The sequence below is a fragment of the Elephas maximus genome, chromosome 20 (genome assembly GCF_024166365.1).
Source record: "Elephas maximus indicus isolate mEleMax1 chromosome 20, mEleMax1 primary haplotype, whole genome shotgun sequence".
NCBI lineage: Eukaryota > Metazoa > Chordata > Mammalia > Proboscidea > Elephantidae > Elephas > Elephas maximus.
In genome coordinates, this window is record NC_064838.1 from 75,131,867 (window position 1) to 75,151,997 (window position 20,131).

General features: G+C 36.5%; 1 protein-coding gene across 1 annotated transcript; it reads right to left on the minus strand.

The window, feature by feature from the left end:
- Nucleotides 1-11,329: 11,329 nt before the first annotated feature.
- On the minus strand, nucleotides 11,330-12,262 carry LOC126064095 (olfactory receptor 4C16-like). Its single transcript, XM_049862725.1, has one exon. The coding sequence runs from the start codon at nucleotides 12,260-12,262 to the stop codon at nucleotides 11,330-11,332; it is 933 nt and encodes a 310-aa protein (XP_049718682.1).
- Between the last annotated feature and the right edge of the window lie 7,869 nt (nucleotides 12,263-20,131).

Here is a 20,131-nt window from a genome sequence, read left to right on the forward strand (position 1 = left end):
TATCCAAGCATAAAAAAAATTAAAAAATCTATTGCCGTCGAGTCGGTTCCTCTTAATTCTAGAAAACTTTCCAAATATTTAGTGAAAGGTACTTTGCCAGGATTTCCCTGGGTAGTGTAAGCTGTTTATGATCAGCTGCTAAACTGAAAGGTTAGCAGTTGAAACCAATCCATCAGTGTCTGGGAACATGGCAATCTGTTTCCATAAAGATTACAACCATAAAAAACCTATGGAGCTGTTCTACTCTGTAACACATGGGTTCGCCATGAGTTGGAATTGACTCAGTGGCAATGGGTTTTGGTTTCTTTGTTGTTTTTTTACTTTGCCAGGGACAGTGTAACAAGGTCAAGTTCAAGATAAGGGAAATGATTAAAAGTACATAATTTTGATGCTGTGCATAAAAGCCAAATTCTATCTCCTACATGTGCAGCCAGCCTCCCTTCCACTATTTCTTCCATGGGTAAAATATAGGAAGAGATCAACATAATATTAAACACACTTGGATAGATTCCCCTTGACCTTTCCTTCACTGATAAATTATAAAACAAGGATTATCAAAAGATACCTATGATCCATGTTCAAACAGACTTCTGAAAGGCCAGTCTCTTTTGGGAGAATTCAAACAGGGAATTTGTCACAATACGCAAATTTAACCCATTGTTGGAGAATGAGACCTATGCATACATCGACAACAGACTTCTTAAAAGTAAACCCCAGAATTAAACACTTGTCCATGCAGCTATACAAATTTCTGTCCACCTTTACCTTCCTGAACTGGAAATCCCTACCATGAGGTAATCGCCATCAACCAACATCAAAATTAGACACTGTCTGGTTCTGCTATATTCTTCTTGCCTCCTTTTCATTATAATTTATCACTTCTCTTCCTTTTAGAATCCTAAGTACCCTGACATTTTTAGGCAGTACACATGAGGAATTTTGTAAAGAGAATCTTTTGCTGAAATTTTCCTTTACCCAGCAGCTAATTCCCACAAATGGACCCCTCATCTGAAAGCTCATATTCCTGTAACATACGGAAAGATAATGCTTTAAGAACAAAAAAAAAAACAGTTGCCATTGAATCAATTCCAACTCATAGCAACCAGATAGGACAGAGTAGAGCTGCCCCATATGGTTTCCAAGGAACAGGTGGTAGATTTGAACTGCTGACTTTTTAGTTAGCAACTGAACACTTAACCACTGTGGCACCAGGGCTCCATAAGTCTATGTAATATTCATTTTCTTAGTGGGAGCTGTGGTATAGAGGAAGGGGAACAAGAAAATATCGCTTCTGTCAGCAGTTTGAATCCACCAGGCACTCCTTGGAAACTCTATGGGGCAGTTCTACTCTGTCCTATAGTGTCCCTATGAGTCGGAATTGACTCAACGGCACTGGGTTTTTCTGGGACTTCTCTCATATTTGCAAACTTGGTGAACTTTTATCCATTTTCTTACTCATTGTCCTTGTGTGTGTGTGTATTGTGGTAGTGGATGACAATAGAGGATATTGTAGATTCTCCTCTAGCTCACAAAGCTCAGGAAATCATCTATAAATGAAGGAAATGCCTCAATACACCAAAGGTGATCTTCGCTTATGCCCCAACCTTCAGTTGGTCCCACTTGTTTCTCAGTCTAATCTTCTTTATTTCTTAGTGTAACGTCCTGCCTAAGTAGAGGGAAGACAGTTTTACATAGTATATATGGTGAGAAAACACTTCAAAAGATGCTACTTGCATGGAGCAGTGCTGATTAACAAATTACACACCAGGGATATCCATCTCTTCGTCTATGCGCTCTCTTAAACTTAAGGTCCTTCAGAGTGTGTGAGATATTCCATGTTGCACTTTACAAAGAGCATTAATATGTATATTCATGAAGACTTTATAAATGAAGTTATAAATAAGTCATGTTGTTGTTGTTCACCAAGTCGATTTTTATACATAGCGATCCCACAATAAGCAAATTTAACCCATTGTTGGAGAATGAGACCTATGCATGCAACAACAGACTTCTTAAAACTAAACACCAGAATTATACACTTGTCCACGTAGCTATACAAATTTCTGTCCAACTTTACCTTCCTGAACTGGAAAGAAAGAGTAGGGTTTCCTAAACTGTAATTTTTATGGAAACAGATCAAGAGGTCTTTCTCCCGAGTTGTAGCTGGTGGGTTCAAAACACCAACCTTCTGGTTAGCATCTGAGCGCTTAACCATTTCACCACCAGAGCTCCAATGTAAAGATTGGTAAGCCAATTTTCAGGAGCTCAGCTCCTTAAATTATGGTTAAGCACCCATCTGATGACCAAAAGGTCGACGGTTCAAATCTACCCTGCAACTCTGCTGGAGAAAAGACCTGGTGATCTGGTTCTATAAAATTTTCAGCCTAGGAACTCTATGGGACAGTTTTACTCCATCTCATAGAGTCGCTATGAGTCAGAATAGACTTGACAGCATACAACAAAAAGATAAACACAACAACAACAACGACAAAAAATGCAATTTTACAAAAGAGCAAAACATTTGAATTGGCAATACTCAGAAAGAACACTATAACTGGCCAACAAGCATATATAAAAATACCCAACCTTATTGGAATCAGGGAAATAAAAATTAATTTACAATGAAATGGTCTTAAGTTTTGTAAAAAGCGGGCCATATTAATTTTTAATGATGATTTAAGGAATCAGCATGTGATCTAGAGAAATACCCCCAGAAAGCATTTATTGCAGCATTGTTAAAGATTGGGATAAGTGGAAATAATAGAAATACCTAACAGTAATAGAATAGAGATAACGTGAAATATGTCCTTACTATTGAAAATTAGGCAGAAGTTTAAATATTGGGTCTATATGGCACATCCAACATGGATAAATTACTGAGACACATTTTTGATCATAAAATTAATAAAGTGCACGAAAATAATCATAGTATGATAATTGTATATTAAAAAAAAACTATATGGGTTGCTACATAGTTCCTGTGATCACCTGTGTGCTTATTGATGTATTGGAAAAGATATGGAAGGGTTCTTTTCCTCTGGGAAAAAAAGGGAGTGATGACCAAATGGAGTTTCAGTGTTGTAAACATTTTGATTTCTCTGTTAGGAGATTATATTCCAATATTGTTGTTGTTGATAGGTGCCTTTGAGTGAGTTCCAACTCCTAACATCCCTATGCACAACAGAACAAAACACTGCCTAGTCCTGCACCATCCCCACAATCAGTGGTATGTTTGAGCCCATTGTGTGATTCCATGTCATTGAGGGTCTTCCTCTTTTTTGCTGACCTTGTACTTTATCAAGCATGAAGTCCTTCTCCAGGGACTGGTACCTCCTGATAACATGTCCAAAGTACATGAAATGAAGTCGCTCATCTTTGACTCTAAGCAACATTCATGCTGTAATTCTTCCAAGACAGATTTGGTCATTTGTTGCTATTCATAAGGTTTTCACTGGTCAGTTTTTCTTTTTTTTTTTTTAATTTGATTGCCAGATCCCTCTTCCTATTTTGTCTAAGTCTGGAAGTTCTGCTGAAACCTGTCCACCAGGGATGATCCTACTGGTATTTGAGATACTGATGGCATAACTTCCAGAAGAAGACCTCAATGAGATGGATTGACACAAGGGCTGAAGCTATGGGCTCAAGCATAGCAACAAATGTGAGGATGGCGAAGAACCAGGCAGCATTTCCTTCTGATGTACATAGGGTGGTTGTGAGTCATCAGTAACTCGACATTACCTTACTACAACAACAAAAAGCTCCAGTACCACAGCAACACACAAATCACCACAGAACAATAAACTGACAGTTAATCAAAAATTAATTTATAGTTTATTTATTTTAATATCATTTAAAGAGAATGCATTATGGAATGAATGGAATTGTATAATTTGTTCTTCCTTAGTTACTGTATTGTTTCCTCAATTACTTTCGTAAATGTGTACATAGATGCTATTCTCTGACCATTATATTTCATGAATTGCCATTATGTGAATTTCAGAAGCATATATATTTTTTTATGAACTGTAAATATAACTGGCCAGATACGTTCCCATCACCCATTCATATGCAAAGAGATATTTGAGATAAAAACACTGTGGGAAAAAAAATACATATATATAAACATACATATATATATATACACACACACATATATGCGTGCGTGTGTGTGTGTGTGTATATGTATATATATGGAGTCCTGGTGGCACAGTGGTTAAGAGCTCAGCTAAGAACCAAAATGTCAGCAGTTTGAATCCACCAGCAGCTTCTTAGAAACATTTTGGGGCAGTTCTACTCTTTCCTACAGGGTCCCTTTGAGTCAGAATTGACTCAATAACAATTCATTCATATATATATATACACACACACACACACATATATGTATGTGTGCGTCCATATGTATGTATGTATACAGAACAACACAGGAAGCTTTTAAAGAAGATAGAAAGAACAGAGTCACTTTACGAAAAAGAATTGGTCGACGTTCCGTCATTTCAGGAGGTAGCATATGATAAAGAAAAGATGGTATTGAAGGAAGAAGTCTAAGCTGCACTGATGTCACTGGCAAAAAACAAGGCTTCAGGAATTCATGGAATATCAACTGAGATGTTTCCACAAACAGAGGCAGTGCTGGAGTTGTGCTAAGAAGTTTGGAAAACAGCTACCTGGCCAACTGATTGGAAGAGATCCATATTTATATCTCTTCCTAAGAAAGGTGATCCAACCAAATGCAAAATTATCAAACAATATCATTAATATCACATTCAAGTAAAATTTTCTGAAGATATTCAAAAAAAGTTGCAGTAGTACATTAACAGGCAACAGCCAGAAATTCAGACCATCTCAAGAATAGATTTGACACCTTGAACACTTATGACCATGATCAAAGAACAGATGAGTTGTGGAATGATGTCAAAGACATCATGCATGAAGAAAGCAAGAGATAATTAAAAAGATAGGGAGAAAGAAAATACCTAAATGGCTGTCAGAAACTTGCTCTTGAACAGTAAGTAGCGTAATCAAAAGGAAAAAATTATGAAGTAAAAGAGCTGAATAGAAGATTTCAAAGGACAACTCGAAAACACAAAGCAGGGTATTATGAAGATATGTGCAAAGACCTGGAGATAGAAAACCATTTCTCAAGCTGAAGGAATTGAAGAAAAAATTCTGTTTTCGAGTTGTGATACTGAGGGATTCTATGGGGAAAATATTAAACAAATCAGGAAGCATCAACAGACGGTGAAAGGAATACACAGAGTCACTATTCCAAAAAGAACTGGTCGAGATTCAAACATTTCAGGAGTAACATAGGATCAGGAACCAACAGTAACAAAGGAAGAAGTCCAAGCAGCACTGGAGGCATTGGAGAAAAACAAGGCTCCGGGAATTGATGGAACACCAATTGAGATGTTTGAACAAACAGATGCAGCCTTGAGAGTGCTCACTCATCTATGCCGAGAAGCTGGGAAGACAGCCACCTGATCAACCAACTGGAAGAGATCTACATGTATGTACATTCCAGAGAAAGGTGATCCAACTAAATGGGGAAATTATCAAACAATATCATTACTATCACATGCAAGCAAAATTTTGCTAAAGATCATTCCAAAATGGCTGTAGCACTGTATTGACTGGAAACTTCCAGAAATTCAAGCCAGATTTAGAAGAGGACATGGAACCAGGGATATCATTGCCGATGTCAGACGGATCCTGGCTGAAACCAGAGAATGCCAGAAAGATGTTGACCTGTGTTTCATTGACTATGCTAAGGCATTGGACTGTTTGGACCATAATAAATTATGGATTACATTGCAGAGAATGGGAATTCCGGAACACTCAGTTGTCTTCATGAGGAACCTATACATAGATCAAGAGGCAGCTCTTCAGAGAGAACAAGGGGATAAAGTCAGGAAATTTGTGTGTCAGAGCTGTATCCTGTCATCACTCCTATTCAATCTGTATGCTGAGCAAACAATCCAAGAAACAGGACTATATGAAGAAGAACAAGGTATCAGGATTGGTAGAAGACTCTAACAACCTGCCTTAGGCAGACGACACAACCTTGCTTGCTGAAAATGGAGAGTACTTGAAGCACTTACTGATGAAAATCAAAGACCACAGCCTTCAGTATGGATTACACATCAACATAAAGAAAATAAAAATCCTCTCACAACTGGACCAGTAAGCACCATCATGATGTACGGAGAAAAGATAGTTGTCAAGGATTTCTTTTTACTTGGATCCACAATCAACACCCATGGAAGCAGCAGTCAAGAAATCAAAAGATGCATTACATTGGGTGAATCTGCTGCAAAAGACCTCTTTAAAGTATTAACAACAAAGATGCTACCTTGAAGACTAAGGTGCACTTCACCCAAGCCATGGTGTTTTCTGTTGCCTCATATGCATGTAAAAGCTGGACAATGAATTAGGAAGACCAAAGAAGAATTGATGCCTTCGATTTGTGGTGTTGGTGAAGAATGTGGAATATACTATGGACCGCCAAACGACAAACTTGCCTTGGAAGAAGTACAACCAGAATGCCCCTTAGAAGTAAGGATGGCGAGACTGCATCTCACATACTTTGGACATGCTAACAGGAGGGATCAGTCAGTGGAGAAGGACCACTGAAAAAGAGGAAGACCCTCAATGAGATGGATTGACACAGTGGTTGCAACAATGGGCACATGCCTAGCAACATTTGTGAGGATGGCACAGGGCTGGGCAGTGTTTTGTCCAGTTGTGCACAGGGTCACTGTAAATGGGAATCGACTTGACTGCATCTAACAAGAAGAATAACACTACCCACAACATATATAATAGAAATCCTTGTTTGCTTTAAATTCTAAGACAGGTTTCCACTGACCTCTCTTCCGATTCACTAATCCTGTCATCCTGCCTGGAAGCAGAAACTCTCAAATTATATTTAAAGGTGAGGAAATGAAAAAGCTCTTGGACTCTCTAAATCTATATTTTGGAAGATAACCCACAGGTAATCAGGCAATAAGGTAATGGTCATAATTTTCTCCTAAAAAAACCTTCCCCCTGCTACCTAGGATGTGCACATTGTAATCAGGGATTAGTGAGGTAGTGTGTGCCTGGCTTCTGGAATTCCAGGAGCAGCAAGAGGAAAGGACCCCACAGTTCACTATGTAGACTTTAATCCTCATATGTGCAACTGCGCACTTCCTGATTTTCCTCCAGTTATGTCAGAAATCTTCTAGCTCAATTCCTTTCTATCTATCTATTGATATATATGTTAAAAAAAAATTGTCCTACGGTTGATTCTGATTCATGGTGAAACCATGTGTTTCAAAACAGAGCTGTGCTCCATATGGTTTTCAATGGGCATGATCTTTTAAAAGTAGATTGCCAAGCTTTTCTTCCAAGGCTTCTCTGGGTACACTTGAACCTCCAATCTTTTGGTTAATAGCCAAGCACTTAACCATTTCCACCACCCAGAGACTCTACTTATGACTATAAGCATATGATTATTTCTTAAAGGGGGAAATCATAAGGAGCTATTCATAATGATTATCTGTTTACAAAAGGATGGGAAAGAGATAATTTTTTTTCATTTTGTACATTTTTGAAATTTGTATATTTTCAAAACTTATGCACAAATTTCTTTGTCTTTTCTTGTAAATAATATCATAAAAAACCCTATTGCTGTCAAAGTAGAACTGCCCCTTAGAGTTTCCAAGGATTGCCTGGTGAATTTGAACTGCCAAACTTTAGGTTAGCACCTGTAGCACTTAACCACTATGCCACCAGTGTTTCCAATAATATCATATAGATGGTGAAATTATATACTGTATTTTCTTCTTTTTGTGTGTTGTTATTACAGAAAAGAAAGCCACAAATTCATATTTCAAAAAAAAACAACATTTTCTGTTAAATGTGTTAAGCTACACATAAAAATATATTTCCTCTTCTAAATTCTCATTAAAATAAAAGAAAAAATGAAAATTACATGTTAGTCTACAATAAAAACAACTGAAAAAATAGGAAATACCAATTGCTTAAAGAGTTTCAGACGTTTTTCAAAACGTAATTTTAGGTACCTGCCTTAACAGAAAGGAGAAAGTTACAACCTTTTGAGGAGAGATAGAGGAAAACCAAGTTAGTTCACTTGGAAAGCTCCTGAGATTCTACAAGTTTGAAGAAGTTTCCACAAAACATAGTGATGAAACATGCACTCATGATTGGAGAATTATTTTATTTTCCTACTCTATATTCCATATAATCAGGAAACACCCTTCTACCCACGGGGCTTAGGTTTCAGCAGAGATTCTAGACTAAGATTAGGAAGAAAGGTGAACTATTTCTGAAAATCAGTCAATGAAAACCTTATGGATCACACAGAGTACTGTCTGACTTGCACGATTTGGACATTAGGATGGATCAATAGCCAAAGGGGATGTGATGTTTGGTGAAGCAGAGGGAAAGCAAGGATGAGGAAGACCCTCAGTGAGATGGATTGGCACAATAGCCACAACAATGAACTCGAACATGCCAATGATTGTGACAAAGTTGCAGGACTAGGCAATATTTTGTTCTGCCATATGTAAAGTCTACATGAGCGGAGTAAATTCAGCAGCAGCTATCTCTATTCTCTACTATCAGGTTAGCTGCTTATGGGTAATGGGATACGCAGTAATACCAGTAAAATCTGAGATCATGGAAACAATCTCACACTTTTGTTGTTCAGGAATAAGTATTATGTCCTAGGCAATGTTTGTGGGATATCATGTCAGTGTAAGACTTAGTCTGTGAACCCCCAAACATTGTATAGTTGGAGGCACTATAAAGACAGAAGGCACAATCTATATCTGAAGTATTTATCATTTCAACCTATATATGAAGAATTTTTCATTTCCAGTAAGTTTTTATACTTAAGGTCACAGACCAAATTACAGTTGCTAATTATCTAACTTTTGGGGGGGGTTAATTATCTAACTTTAAAATAGGAAGATTATCCTGCATTATCCAGATGAGATCAATGTAATCACAAGCATCCTTAAAGGTGGAAGAGAGGCAGAAGAGAAAAAGGGAGATGTGGTAATGGAAGACTTGTCAAAGATATGCAATGTTGCTGACTTTGGGAAGATTTATGAAGGGGATCATGAGCCAGGATATGTGGGTGACCTCTAGAATCAGGGAAAGCCTAGAGCCTCTAAAACAAACACAACCATACTGACACCTTGATTTTAGCCCAGTGACAACTATGTCAGACTTCCAACCCAGAGAACTTAAGATAATAAATTTAGGGTGTTTTAAGCCATTACATTTGTGGTAAGTTGTTACAGCAGCACTAGAAAACTAATACAACACCTTAAAGCATATACTTTAAAGAGCCAGCTCTGGATGCCCTTGCCAGAACATCAGATTGCAAATCATTGGTGAGTGCCCCCATGTCAATCTCCAGACTTATATTCTGTCCTCCTATGCTAACACCTTCAAGATTAGCTCCCATAGTAAACTGTTTCCCCATTTCTCACCGTAGGTATTAGCTAGGTACTGCAATTCCTTCGTGTAAATCGTGTCTAAAAGAATGAGGGTGGTACTTTCCTGCCTTGGCTTACCTGAGAATTGTCCCTGTTTAGTCGTTTGGAAGTAATAAGGGATATAGGACAAAGCTCTGGATGAGAACAAATATTTTCTTAAGACAACTGTTCATGTGAGACAGCTGCGTGGGATCAAGGCAAGGAAGACTGTTCCTCCCTCACATGGGAGAGCTAACCCAGAGTATTCAGAATAATTTTGGGGTTCATGGTCTTCACCATTCCCCACAAAGATTCCATATTTTGACTCTCAGAATTTCATTCTTTCACTATCAAGATGCTGATTTCAACAAAGGAAGTTCATTTAAGCTGCACCTTCAGTCTTATTTGCAGTACTGCCACTTTTTTTTTTTTTTTTTAAATCAAATCCTGACCCTGGTCTAGAGCACAATCTCTGCCTGCAGCAGATTTGGCGACATTGGTAGCAGGGGCTCTATACTGAGTGCATGTCAAGGAGACATAATAGATGGAGTGTTTCTAGATAGGCATCTAATCTGTATCCAATATACACTTCTTTTTTTTTTTTTTTTTAAATCTTTTCCTTACCTTGAAACAGAAGAAAACACCAGCTAAAACTCTAACAACTGGAATCTATTACTATGCCAACTTTTCAATAGCAGAGAAAGTATAGCCTCTATAATCAATAATAAACTACTTGTTGCAGATTTCCCCTTCAAGTTCACATAATCTTAAAAAAAAAAATTAATGATTTATATTTGTCACTATAATTCATGGTAGAAACCATAGCTTTCCAAGTCCACACAGAAAAGTAGATGGTCATTTTCTCAAAATAAAGAAATGTTATAGCTGGTGTTGCAATAAAATTAGTAAAATTTAATAGATGTAATATGATTTAGTACAAAAAAGTAGAAATAGAAGACTCAAACACAAATACTCATTTTGATTTTCTTTATTGATACAATTAAGATATTAAATTGAAGTTAGGTTTTTAATACTCATATAATTAGAGGCTCTGGTGTTAGACGGAAAATGACAAAAGTTGGTTTCCATCTCCACTGCAAAAATGTACCTTTCATATAATCATTTCAACCTCTCTACTCAAGTTATTCTCTTCTCTGGATTATATTGAAAACTCACTAATTTTTTTTTTTTACCTATGGCTTATATATTCCTGTTTCTAAGCCTGTAAATTCTCCTGTGGCTTATCCACTCTGTTTTGAAAAGAGAAAATCTACTAGGCTTGGAATGTAAGCAAATTGAGTGCAAACTATAAAAACAACAACAACAACAAAAATATCACACCAACAAAAAATCCATTGCCCCTGAGTTGATTCTGATTTATGCAACTCCATGTGTTACAGATAAATGTTCCATAGGGTTTTTGGCTATCATCTTTATGGAAATAGATTCATCAGGTCTTTCTTTCTTAGCTCTCCTGGGTGGAGTCGAACTGTAAACCTGATTTTAAGATTCCAGCAACACCAGAAAACAACATGAAGAATGAAAGAGAAAACAACAGATCAAAACCTCAAGTCATTGTAATCTTTGAGAAGAGGCAGAGAGAAGTGGCGAAAAACCTATGACAAAGGACCTTATATACCTGTTTGTACCTTGTGTTTTTCTTCCTCTACATGAAATTGACTCAACTTTAACAAGTGAATGTTTTCATATTGCTAATTTTCCTGAAGGAATTAGCTGACATTTCCCCAGATAGGATTCCATTAAATCCACAATAAGAAGGTAATACTTTCTGTTGAATTCTTCTAGGTCAATCCAAATTTTGAAGAAAGATTTGAAACTTCTGTTCATCTTTGGTCATCTGAGATCAGTTTCTTGCTCCATAGCTTCCTCATGGCATTCTTCACCTCTGCATTTCTCAGTGTATAAATCAGAGGGTTAATCAAAGGTGTTCCAAATGTATAAAACACAGTTATCATCTTATCCATGGGGAAGGTAGTTGTGGGGCGTGTGTATATAAATATACAAGGACCAAAGAACAAGATGACTACAATGATATGTGATATGCAGGTGGAAAGAGCTTTTTTCCTCCCTTCAGCACTGTGGTTTCTCAGAGAAGGCAAGATGACGATATAGGAGAACATCAGGATGACAAAACTCACTGTGCAAATGGCCCCACTATTGGATACCAGTAGCAGATTGGTCACATAGGTGTCTGCACAGGCAAGTTTCAACAAGGGCTGCAGGTCACATAAATAGTGATCAATCACATTGGGACCACAGAAAGGTAAACTCAAGGTCAGGAAAATCTGAACTGAAGAATGCACACATGATGCTACCCAGGCTAGAGCTACCAACACACTGCAGACCCGCCGGTTCATGATGCTCATGTAGTGCAGGGGTGTACAGATGGCCACATAGTGGTCAACGGCCATCAGGATAAGGATCAAGACTTCCAGGCAGCCAAAGAAATGAAATGAAAACACTTGGGTTACGCACTCACTGAAAGAGATAGTGTTATTCTTCAGAAGGGTGTCCACAATCATTCTAGGGGCTATGGAAGTAGAGAAGCAGGTATCAGATAAGGATAAGTAGAAAAGGAAGAAGTACATTGGACTCCCAAGCGCCCGACTGGTCTTGATGGTAACAATAATCAACGAGTTACCCAACAATGTCCCTAAGTAGGAAAGCAAGAAAAAGGCAAACACTATTTTCTTTTTAACAGGATCTTGTGTCAGCCCAAGCAGAATGAACTCAGTCACATTATTATTCAGCAGCATGATTTCATGAAGGAGGAGAAGGTATGAGTGTGAAATGGTTTATCTGAAAAAAAGAAAAAATACAGGAGTTAATTTAGGGTGCTATGGAAGAGAGTGAAATATTTTAAGCAAATTAATTTGTGGTGTTATGCAATGGCATTGGGTATTACGAGCAAAAATAAATATTCCACATCGGGGACATTCTAGCTGTTGTTTCTTAATGAGTCATGTCACCTCTTTGTTCCTCAATTTTTAAGGACCTCTTCATAATGTCTTATTTATACATATGTATGTGTATTACATACTTGTTATGCATTCTTGTATAAATGTATGTTAATTATAAGTATATAATAAGCCAAAGACAAACCCTTTGCCACCAAACTGATTCTAGCTCACGGAGACCCTATTGTTACAGAGTAGAACTGCCCCATAGGGTTCGGCTGGATGTAATTTTTAAAGAACGAGATCACCGGGACTTTCTTCTGTGATGGTGGCAAGTGGGTTTGAATCGTGACCCTTTAGGTTAGTAATTGGACACAAACCATTTACACCACCCAGGAACAAATATATGACTCAGTTATTTACTGAACACTCACTTCCAGATATTCCAGCTGAAAAAGGGAGGAAGAAACACTTGTTTAGTCCATTGCGGTGGAGTTGATTCCGACTCATAGAGAAGATGTAAACATTTACAAGCCTCTAAATAATCTGCTTTTACCTTCAAGCACCTTAATAATATTCAGTACTTGACATATGTTAATAAACATAAACGAACATTCTTTGATAATTTGAAATAAAATATCTAGGAGCCCTGGTGGTACATGGTTAAAGCACTCTACTGCTAAACAAAAGGTCAGTGGTTCAAACCCAGCAGGCGCTCCCTGGGGGAAAGAGTGGCAGTCTGCTTCCATACAGACTTAAACCTTGGAAAATGTATGAGGCAATTATACTCTGTTCTATAGGGTCACTGTGAGTCAGAACTGACTCAATGGTAGGGAGTTTGGAATAAGATATTTCAAATTTTCTCCTTTCTATTTTCTTCTTCCTTTTTCTGAAAATCTGAAAAGCACTTCTTAAATCACTTGAAGTTCCTGAGGTTACCTTTCAAAATTACAAGCGGATGATGATCGGTTAATAGTTCATATTTTACAATTCAGGTTTTTTGCTTAAACATTTTAGAACTGTGGCAGTAGGAGTGGGAATTGTCACCAGACACACTAGGCAGGTGGTATAGGATTAAAAAAAAAAATAGGATTAGACAGTCAATAAACACGACCAGAAATATACGCATATTTATCCTACGTTTAAGTTAATATTTGATATTAATGTGGAATAATGGACTTTTCAGTAACTGATGGTAGGAATTTGAATCTCCATCTGATTAAAAAAAAAAAAAAAACTACCTCACTATTCAAAAAACTATATATTCCAGATGGTTAAAAGATACAAGTGTATCAAACCAAAGTAGAAAATAATACTGGAAGAATAACTATTGATATTTAGGGTAGAAAACTCATAAAGAGTAACTGTAATACATTCAAACTTCTGAATAGCAAAACTCAATATGAGCAAAGATCTTTAAAAAGTGATAGGATGTGATTAAATACTTATAACGCCTGCAAATAATAATATAAAGATTAACAATGCCTTTTTAAGGAAACCTGTAACGCAGTGGTTAAGTCATTGCTGGTAACATGAAGATCAGTGATTCAAAACCACCCAGCAGTTCTGCAGGAAAAAAGACTTGGCAATTGGCTCCCATAAGCATTTCAGCCTTGGAAACTCTGTGAGGGCAGGTCTACTTGGTTATAAAGCATCTCTGTGAGACAGAATCAACTTGACAGCATACAACAACAATGATAAAAAACCACATGATTTTACAAAACAGCAAAACATTTGAATAAGCAATACACAGAACAATTTAACTAGTCACTGAGCATATATAATACTACTCAACCTCATTAAAATCAGGGAAATACCAATTAAACAACAATGAAATGCTCATAAGTTTTGTAAAAACCAAACCATATAAAATTTGGATGATGATTTAGGGAATCAGCATGTGACCCAGTGAAATATCCTCAGAAATCTTTTGAAAAGATATACATAGCAGCCTTGTTAAAAATTGGGATAACTGGAAATGATCTAAATACCTAACAGAAATAGCATATAGATAACATGAAATACGTCCTTACTATTGAAAATTAGGCAGAAGCTTAAATATTGGATCTATTTGAGCATCTAACATGGGTAAATCACTGGGATAGATTTGAGTTTAAAAATTAATTAAATGCACAAAAATAATCATAGTATGATAAATTGTATGTTAAAAAAAAACCTATATAGAATGCTATATACTTTCTATGAGTACCTGTGTGCTAATAAATGCATTGGAAAAGATGTGGAAGGAAATCCTTACCTCTAGGGAAGAAAGGAAGTGATGGTCAAAGGGAATTTTAGTGTTGTAAAATGGTTAATTTCTCTATTAGGGGATTATATTATAATATTACTTCTCTAATCAAAGTTAATTAATTGGAAATTCATTAATTTTAATATGGTTTAAGGAGAATGCATTATGTGCTGAATGAATTTACACAAAATAAAACAGAAGCCACAATCCAGTAGTAGTATTCAGTGAACTTTTACATAAGTTGTTCTTTCTTAGTTTCCTTATTGTTTCCTCTATTTATTTAGTAAATGTATATATAGATGTTATCCCCTCACCATTATATTCTATGAATTTTCACTATTTAAATCCCAGGTGCATATAAAATGCAACTATAACTGGCCAGATACATTTCTGTCCCCCATTCTGCTACAAGGAGGTTTCTGAGATAAAGAAATTGGAAAATATATATATATTTATACATATATATGTATTTATATCTACATTTATGACAATAGCTACATCTCTTTTTATACTTTTATCTGAATTTGCTTTTAGTATCAACAGTAACAAGCATATGCCTAGTTATACTTCTGTAATCCTGATAGGGTATGATTAAATTTCTAGATGATCTCTTAAATGTAACAACTGTTATCAATGAAGATTCATATTTACAATTTATTCTTTCTCATGACTCCTTGATTCGCTGATCACTGGCTCATTACAGTTTTAATGGAAGGAAACAGTAAATATGTAAGAGATCGGAGAGGATGCTGAATACGAAGGTATGCTACAGAAAACATTAACTGCTTCTAATATCTGTACATTGACCACGAACATCAAGGTAAAGATTCTGATAGTCTGAAATTCTTATTTCTGTTCCAACAAGTTCATGAAAAAAATTTGCAATGGACACCATCCTGAAAGAGATATTCAGGACATTAAGACTCACTCTGCTTTACCATGCTCTCTAAAAAAATAAACAAACAAACAAATAATTCCCACACTACCTGATTTTCAGGAACAGCTTGATTTACTTAGCCTCATAGACAAGTTTTCTTAGGAAAAAATATTAATATTAAACATCGAAAATATAACTGATAACTGTATCCACAAGGGAGGCAGATCTTCATAGTGGGTAAAAGCACTTGAGGCAGAAAAAAGGAGTTTATATAAATGGTCCACCACTTAACTGTTGAATAATCTTAGGGAAGTTACATAACTCTCTGAGTCTTGGTTTCTGATTTGTAAAACAGTGATAAAATAATAGTATCAACCACATAGGCTACAACTGTGGAAAGGTGATGGAAAGGCTCAATTTCATCAGTCAGAACAAAGCTAGGAGACAACTGCAGAACAGACTATCAATTGCTGATGAAAAAGTAGAAGCTGAAGCTGAAGAAAGTTAAAACAAGTCCATAATGGGCAAAATTTGACCTTGAGTATAACCCACCTGAATTTGGAGATCATCTTAAGGACAGACTTGATGCATTGAACACTAATGACCAAAAGCCACAGGTGCAGTGGGATGACATCAAGTACCTTACACATGAAGAAAGCAAAAGTTCATTAAAAAGAGAGAAATAAAAGAACAAAATGGACATCAGAAGAGACTCCGAAATTTGCTCTTGAACATAGGGTAACTAAAGCAAAAGGAAGAACTGATGAAGCAAAAGAACTGAACAGGAAATTTCAAAAGGAAACTAGAAAAGGTGAGGAATTACAATGAAATGTGAAAAGACCTGAAGTTAGAAAACCAAAACACAAGCACACTCTCAGTATTTCTCATACTGAAAGAAGTGAAGAAAAATTTAAGCCTCCAGTTGCAATTCTGAAGGATTCTATGGGCAAAATATTGAATGATGCAGGAAGCAGCACAAGAGGATGGAAGGAATACACAGAGTCACAGTACCAGAACTAATTGGTCCATGTCCAACCATTTCAGGAGGTAGCACACGATCAAGAATCGATGGTACTGAAGGAAGAAATCCCAGGTGCACTGAAGATATTGGTGAAAACAAGGCTCCAGGAAATGAGGGAATGCCAACTGAAATGTTTCAACAAAGGATGCAGCACTGGAGGTGCTCACTTGTCTATGCCAAGCAATTTGGAAGATAGCTACCGAACCAAATGACTAGAAAATATCCATATTTGTGCCCATTCTAAAGGAAAATGATCCAACAAAATGTGGAGAGTATGGAACAGTATAATTACAATCACAATCAATTAACATTTTGCTGAAGATAATTAAAAAACAGCTGCAGCACTACATTGACAGAGAACTGCCAGAAATTCAAGCCAGATTCAGTGGAGGAGTTGGAAGGAGGTATGTCATTGCTGATGTCACCTGGATCTTGGCTGAAAGCAAAGAATGCCAGAATGATGTTTACCTGTGTTTTATTGACTTTACAAAGGCATTTGACTGTGTGGATCAGAAAAAATTATGCATAAAATTGGAAAGAATGGGAATTCCAGGACACTTAATTGTGCTTATGTGGAATCTATACATAGAACAAGAGGCATTTGTTCAAACAGAACAATGGCATACTGCCTGGTTTAAAGTCAGATAAAGTGTTCATCAGGGATTTTATTATTATTATTATTGTATTTGTATGTGAGCAAATAATCCAAGAATCTTGACAATACGAAGAAGAATTCAACATCAGGATTGGATGAAGATTTGTTTACAACCTGTTTTTTGATATACAGATGATTTAACCTTGCTTGCTGAAAATGAAGAGGAATGGAAGCACTTACTGATGAAGATCAAAGACTACAGACTTGAGTATGGATTACACCTCAACATCAAGAAAACAAAACCCTCACAACTGGACCAATAAGCAACATCATGACAAACGGATAAAAAATTGAAGTTGTGAAGGGTTGCATTTTATTTGGATCCACAATCAATGCTGAATATATCAAAGGACATAACAAAGGCAGAGCTGCTGCAAAAAACCTCTTTAAAATGTTGAGAAGCAAAGATGTCACTTTGAAAACTAAGGTGTGCCTGACCCAACCGTGATACTTTCGATTGCCTCATCTGCATGTGAAAGCTGGGTAGTAAGGAAGACCAAAGAAGAATGAATGCCTATAAATTATGGTGTTGGCAAAGAATATTAAATATAACATAACTGCCAGAAAACAAACAAATCTGTCATAGAAGAAGTAGAGCCAAAATGTTCCTTGGAAGCAAGGGTGGCAAGACTTCTGAGATACTTTGGACATGTTATCAGGAGGGACACTTCCCTGGAGAAGGACATTATGCTTGGTGAGGTAGAGGGTCAGCTAAGAAGAGGAATACCCTTAACACAGTGACTGCAACAATGGGCTCAAGCATAGCAATGATTATGAGGGTGGCGCAGAACCAGGTAGTGTACATAGGGCGGCTATGAGTCATAAAGACTGGATGGCACCTAACAACAACAAAATCAGCCACATAGGTGGGTAGGTAGGTTGATAGTATTATGATCAGTCTATGGCGTGAGTCAGAATCGGGTTTGGCTTTTGGTTTTATGGGCGGCTATTTTTTTTTTTTTTATTTCCTCCTTACCAGTAGATGAGGAAGTATAGTCTTCATGGATTCTTCCAGCCACTAAGAACTAATCTTTATTCATCAGGTGATTTACTGTGTCAATTATTAATTAATTTATCAAAATTATCAGTTAATATCAGCATCATTCCCTTACTATTTCTTATTCTGTTTATTGCTTGTATTATTCAATCATTTGTTAATGTTTTCAAATATTTATAGTTTTTTAGCATTGCTTTCTATTTGAAGAAGAGTAAAAAAACACTCCACAATTTCTCTCAATCTCTTCTCCCAGAATGAAATAGCCCCAAGTTAGGAGCCAGGATTTCAAGATAGCATTCCATGGTCAATTTTCCATTAGAATAGGTCTCTTTTACTTGATTTGTAAACTAATAAAAATACCAAGCTGTGATCAGAATTACAAGAGTCTAAAGATAATAACAGAATGACTAACAGCCAGCTATATTTTCAGAGCATTCATGGAAAAATATATCCTTAAACACTGATTCTACAGATATTCAAAGAGATAGCTTTAAAGGGATTCAAGCACTCAGAAAAGAAAGGAAACCATAAGAAAACTGAGGAGGAAAAGAGGAGGGAATAAATGGAAAAGGAAGGGAAGGGAAAGAAAGTGAAGAAACTCAGATATCTGTCATCCATCAATTTCCATCAATATTTGAAAAGATGTTCTTGACTATTTGAACTCATGGCAGCATATAGAAAAAAAAAAAACTATTCTAGCTCAAAATAATAAATACAGCTCTTCAAAAAAAATAAATAACAGTGAAAAAGTCTTCATTCTTGGTATCTAGCTTTCAACTTACATTTAAAATAAATATATCAAAAGTAGCATATTTAGTCAAAATGAGAATGAGATTTTTGTTACCAAACTGCAGATAAAAAGTATCAGATGCAACTCAGCCTTTTGCTCTTGCCTTCTTCAATTCTGTACTGCAGTGAGCAGCAAGATCCACATCTCTAAATGCACAGGGTCTGGGGGCTCCTGGAGAACCTGGGCTGATGGTATTAGAAGGAGCATTTAGAGGCACTGAGGGAGCTGAGTGTAATCCCACTGGCATTCCCTTGGTAATTCTTGCAACGGCTAGTAAAAATGAACTGTTTATTGTTGTTGTTGTTTAACTTGTTTATTGCTTTGGCTTTTCAAATGTGATTTTAAATTCTTTAAAATTGCTTCAAATATATGATGTTAAATATTTGTAAAGTTTTAAGGCCAATGACAAAAACAAAAACAAAAACAAAAAACCTTATTTCTTTCTATGCAAGGAATAAACCATAATGCAATCATATGGAATTTACTAGAGTCTTTCTTTGCTTCCATTTTCAAGGCTGATAACTTATTTATATTGATGTTATTCTGCTTTTTTCTTCAATGAAGGTTAAACTTAAATGCAATTGTTATTTTTCTTTCTTTTTTTTCACTATATACATCCTATGAGGCGTGTGGGTGGACATTTGCGATTGAGTAGTAGAATTCTTGCCTTCCACGTGAGAGATTCTGGTTTGATTCCTGGCCAATGCACATCATACATAGCCACAGCCCGTTTCTCAGTGGAGGCCTATATGTCTCTATGATGCCTAACAGATTTCAGTGAATCTTTCAAATTAACATGGACTAGAAGAAAAGCCTGGTGGTCTACTGCTGAAAATCAGCCATTGAAACCCTATGGATCACAATAATGGGGTAACCAATCATGGGGTTGGCTCAGGGCCGGGCAGCATGCCACCCATTGTGTGCTGGGACTGACTGGATGGCAGCTCAAAACAAGAAATTGAAGGATATTTGTCATAATACGATAGCATCCATTTAAGGAAAATATATAAAAGTGGAAGGAAATTTTCAAAATAATTTTCTCCAACCCATGTGTTCGTGTGCTAAGTTTTTTTTTTTAATTTTTAATCTGGAAGATTCCAATTTTGAGACGTATCAAATCAGTAGAAAGTAATTACTAAG

Bases quoted from the DNA above. Each gene is read 5' to 3' on its own strand.
- LOC126064095 (XM_049862725.1), bottom strand. From the start codon at position 12,262: ATGCTGCTGAATAATAATGTGACTGAGTTCATTCTGCTTGGGCTGACA.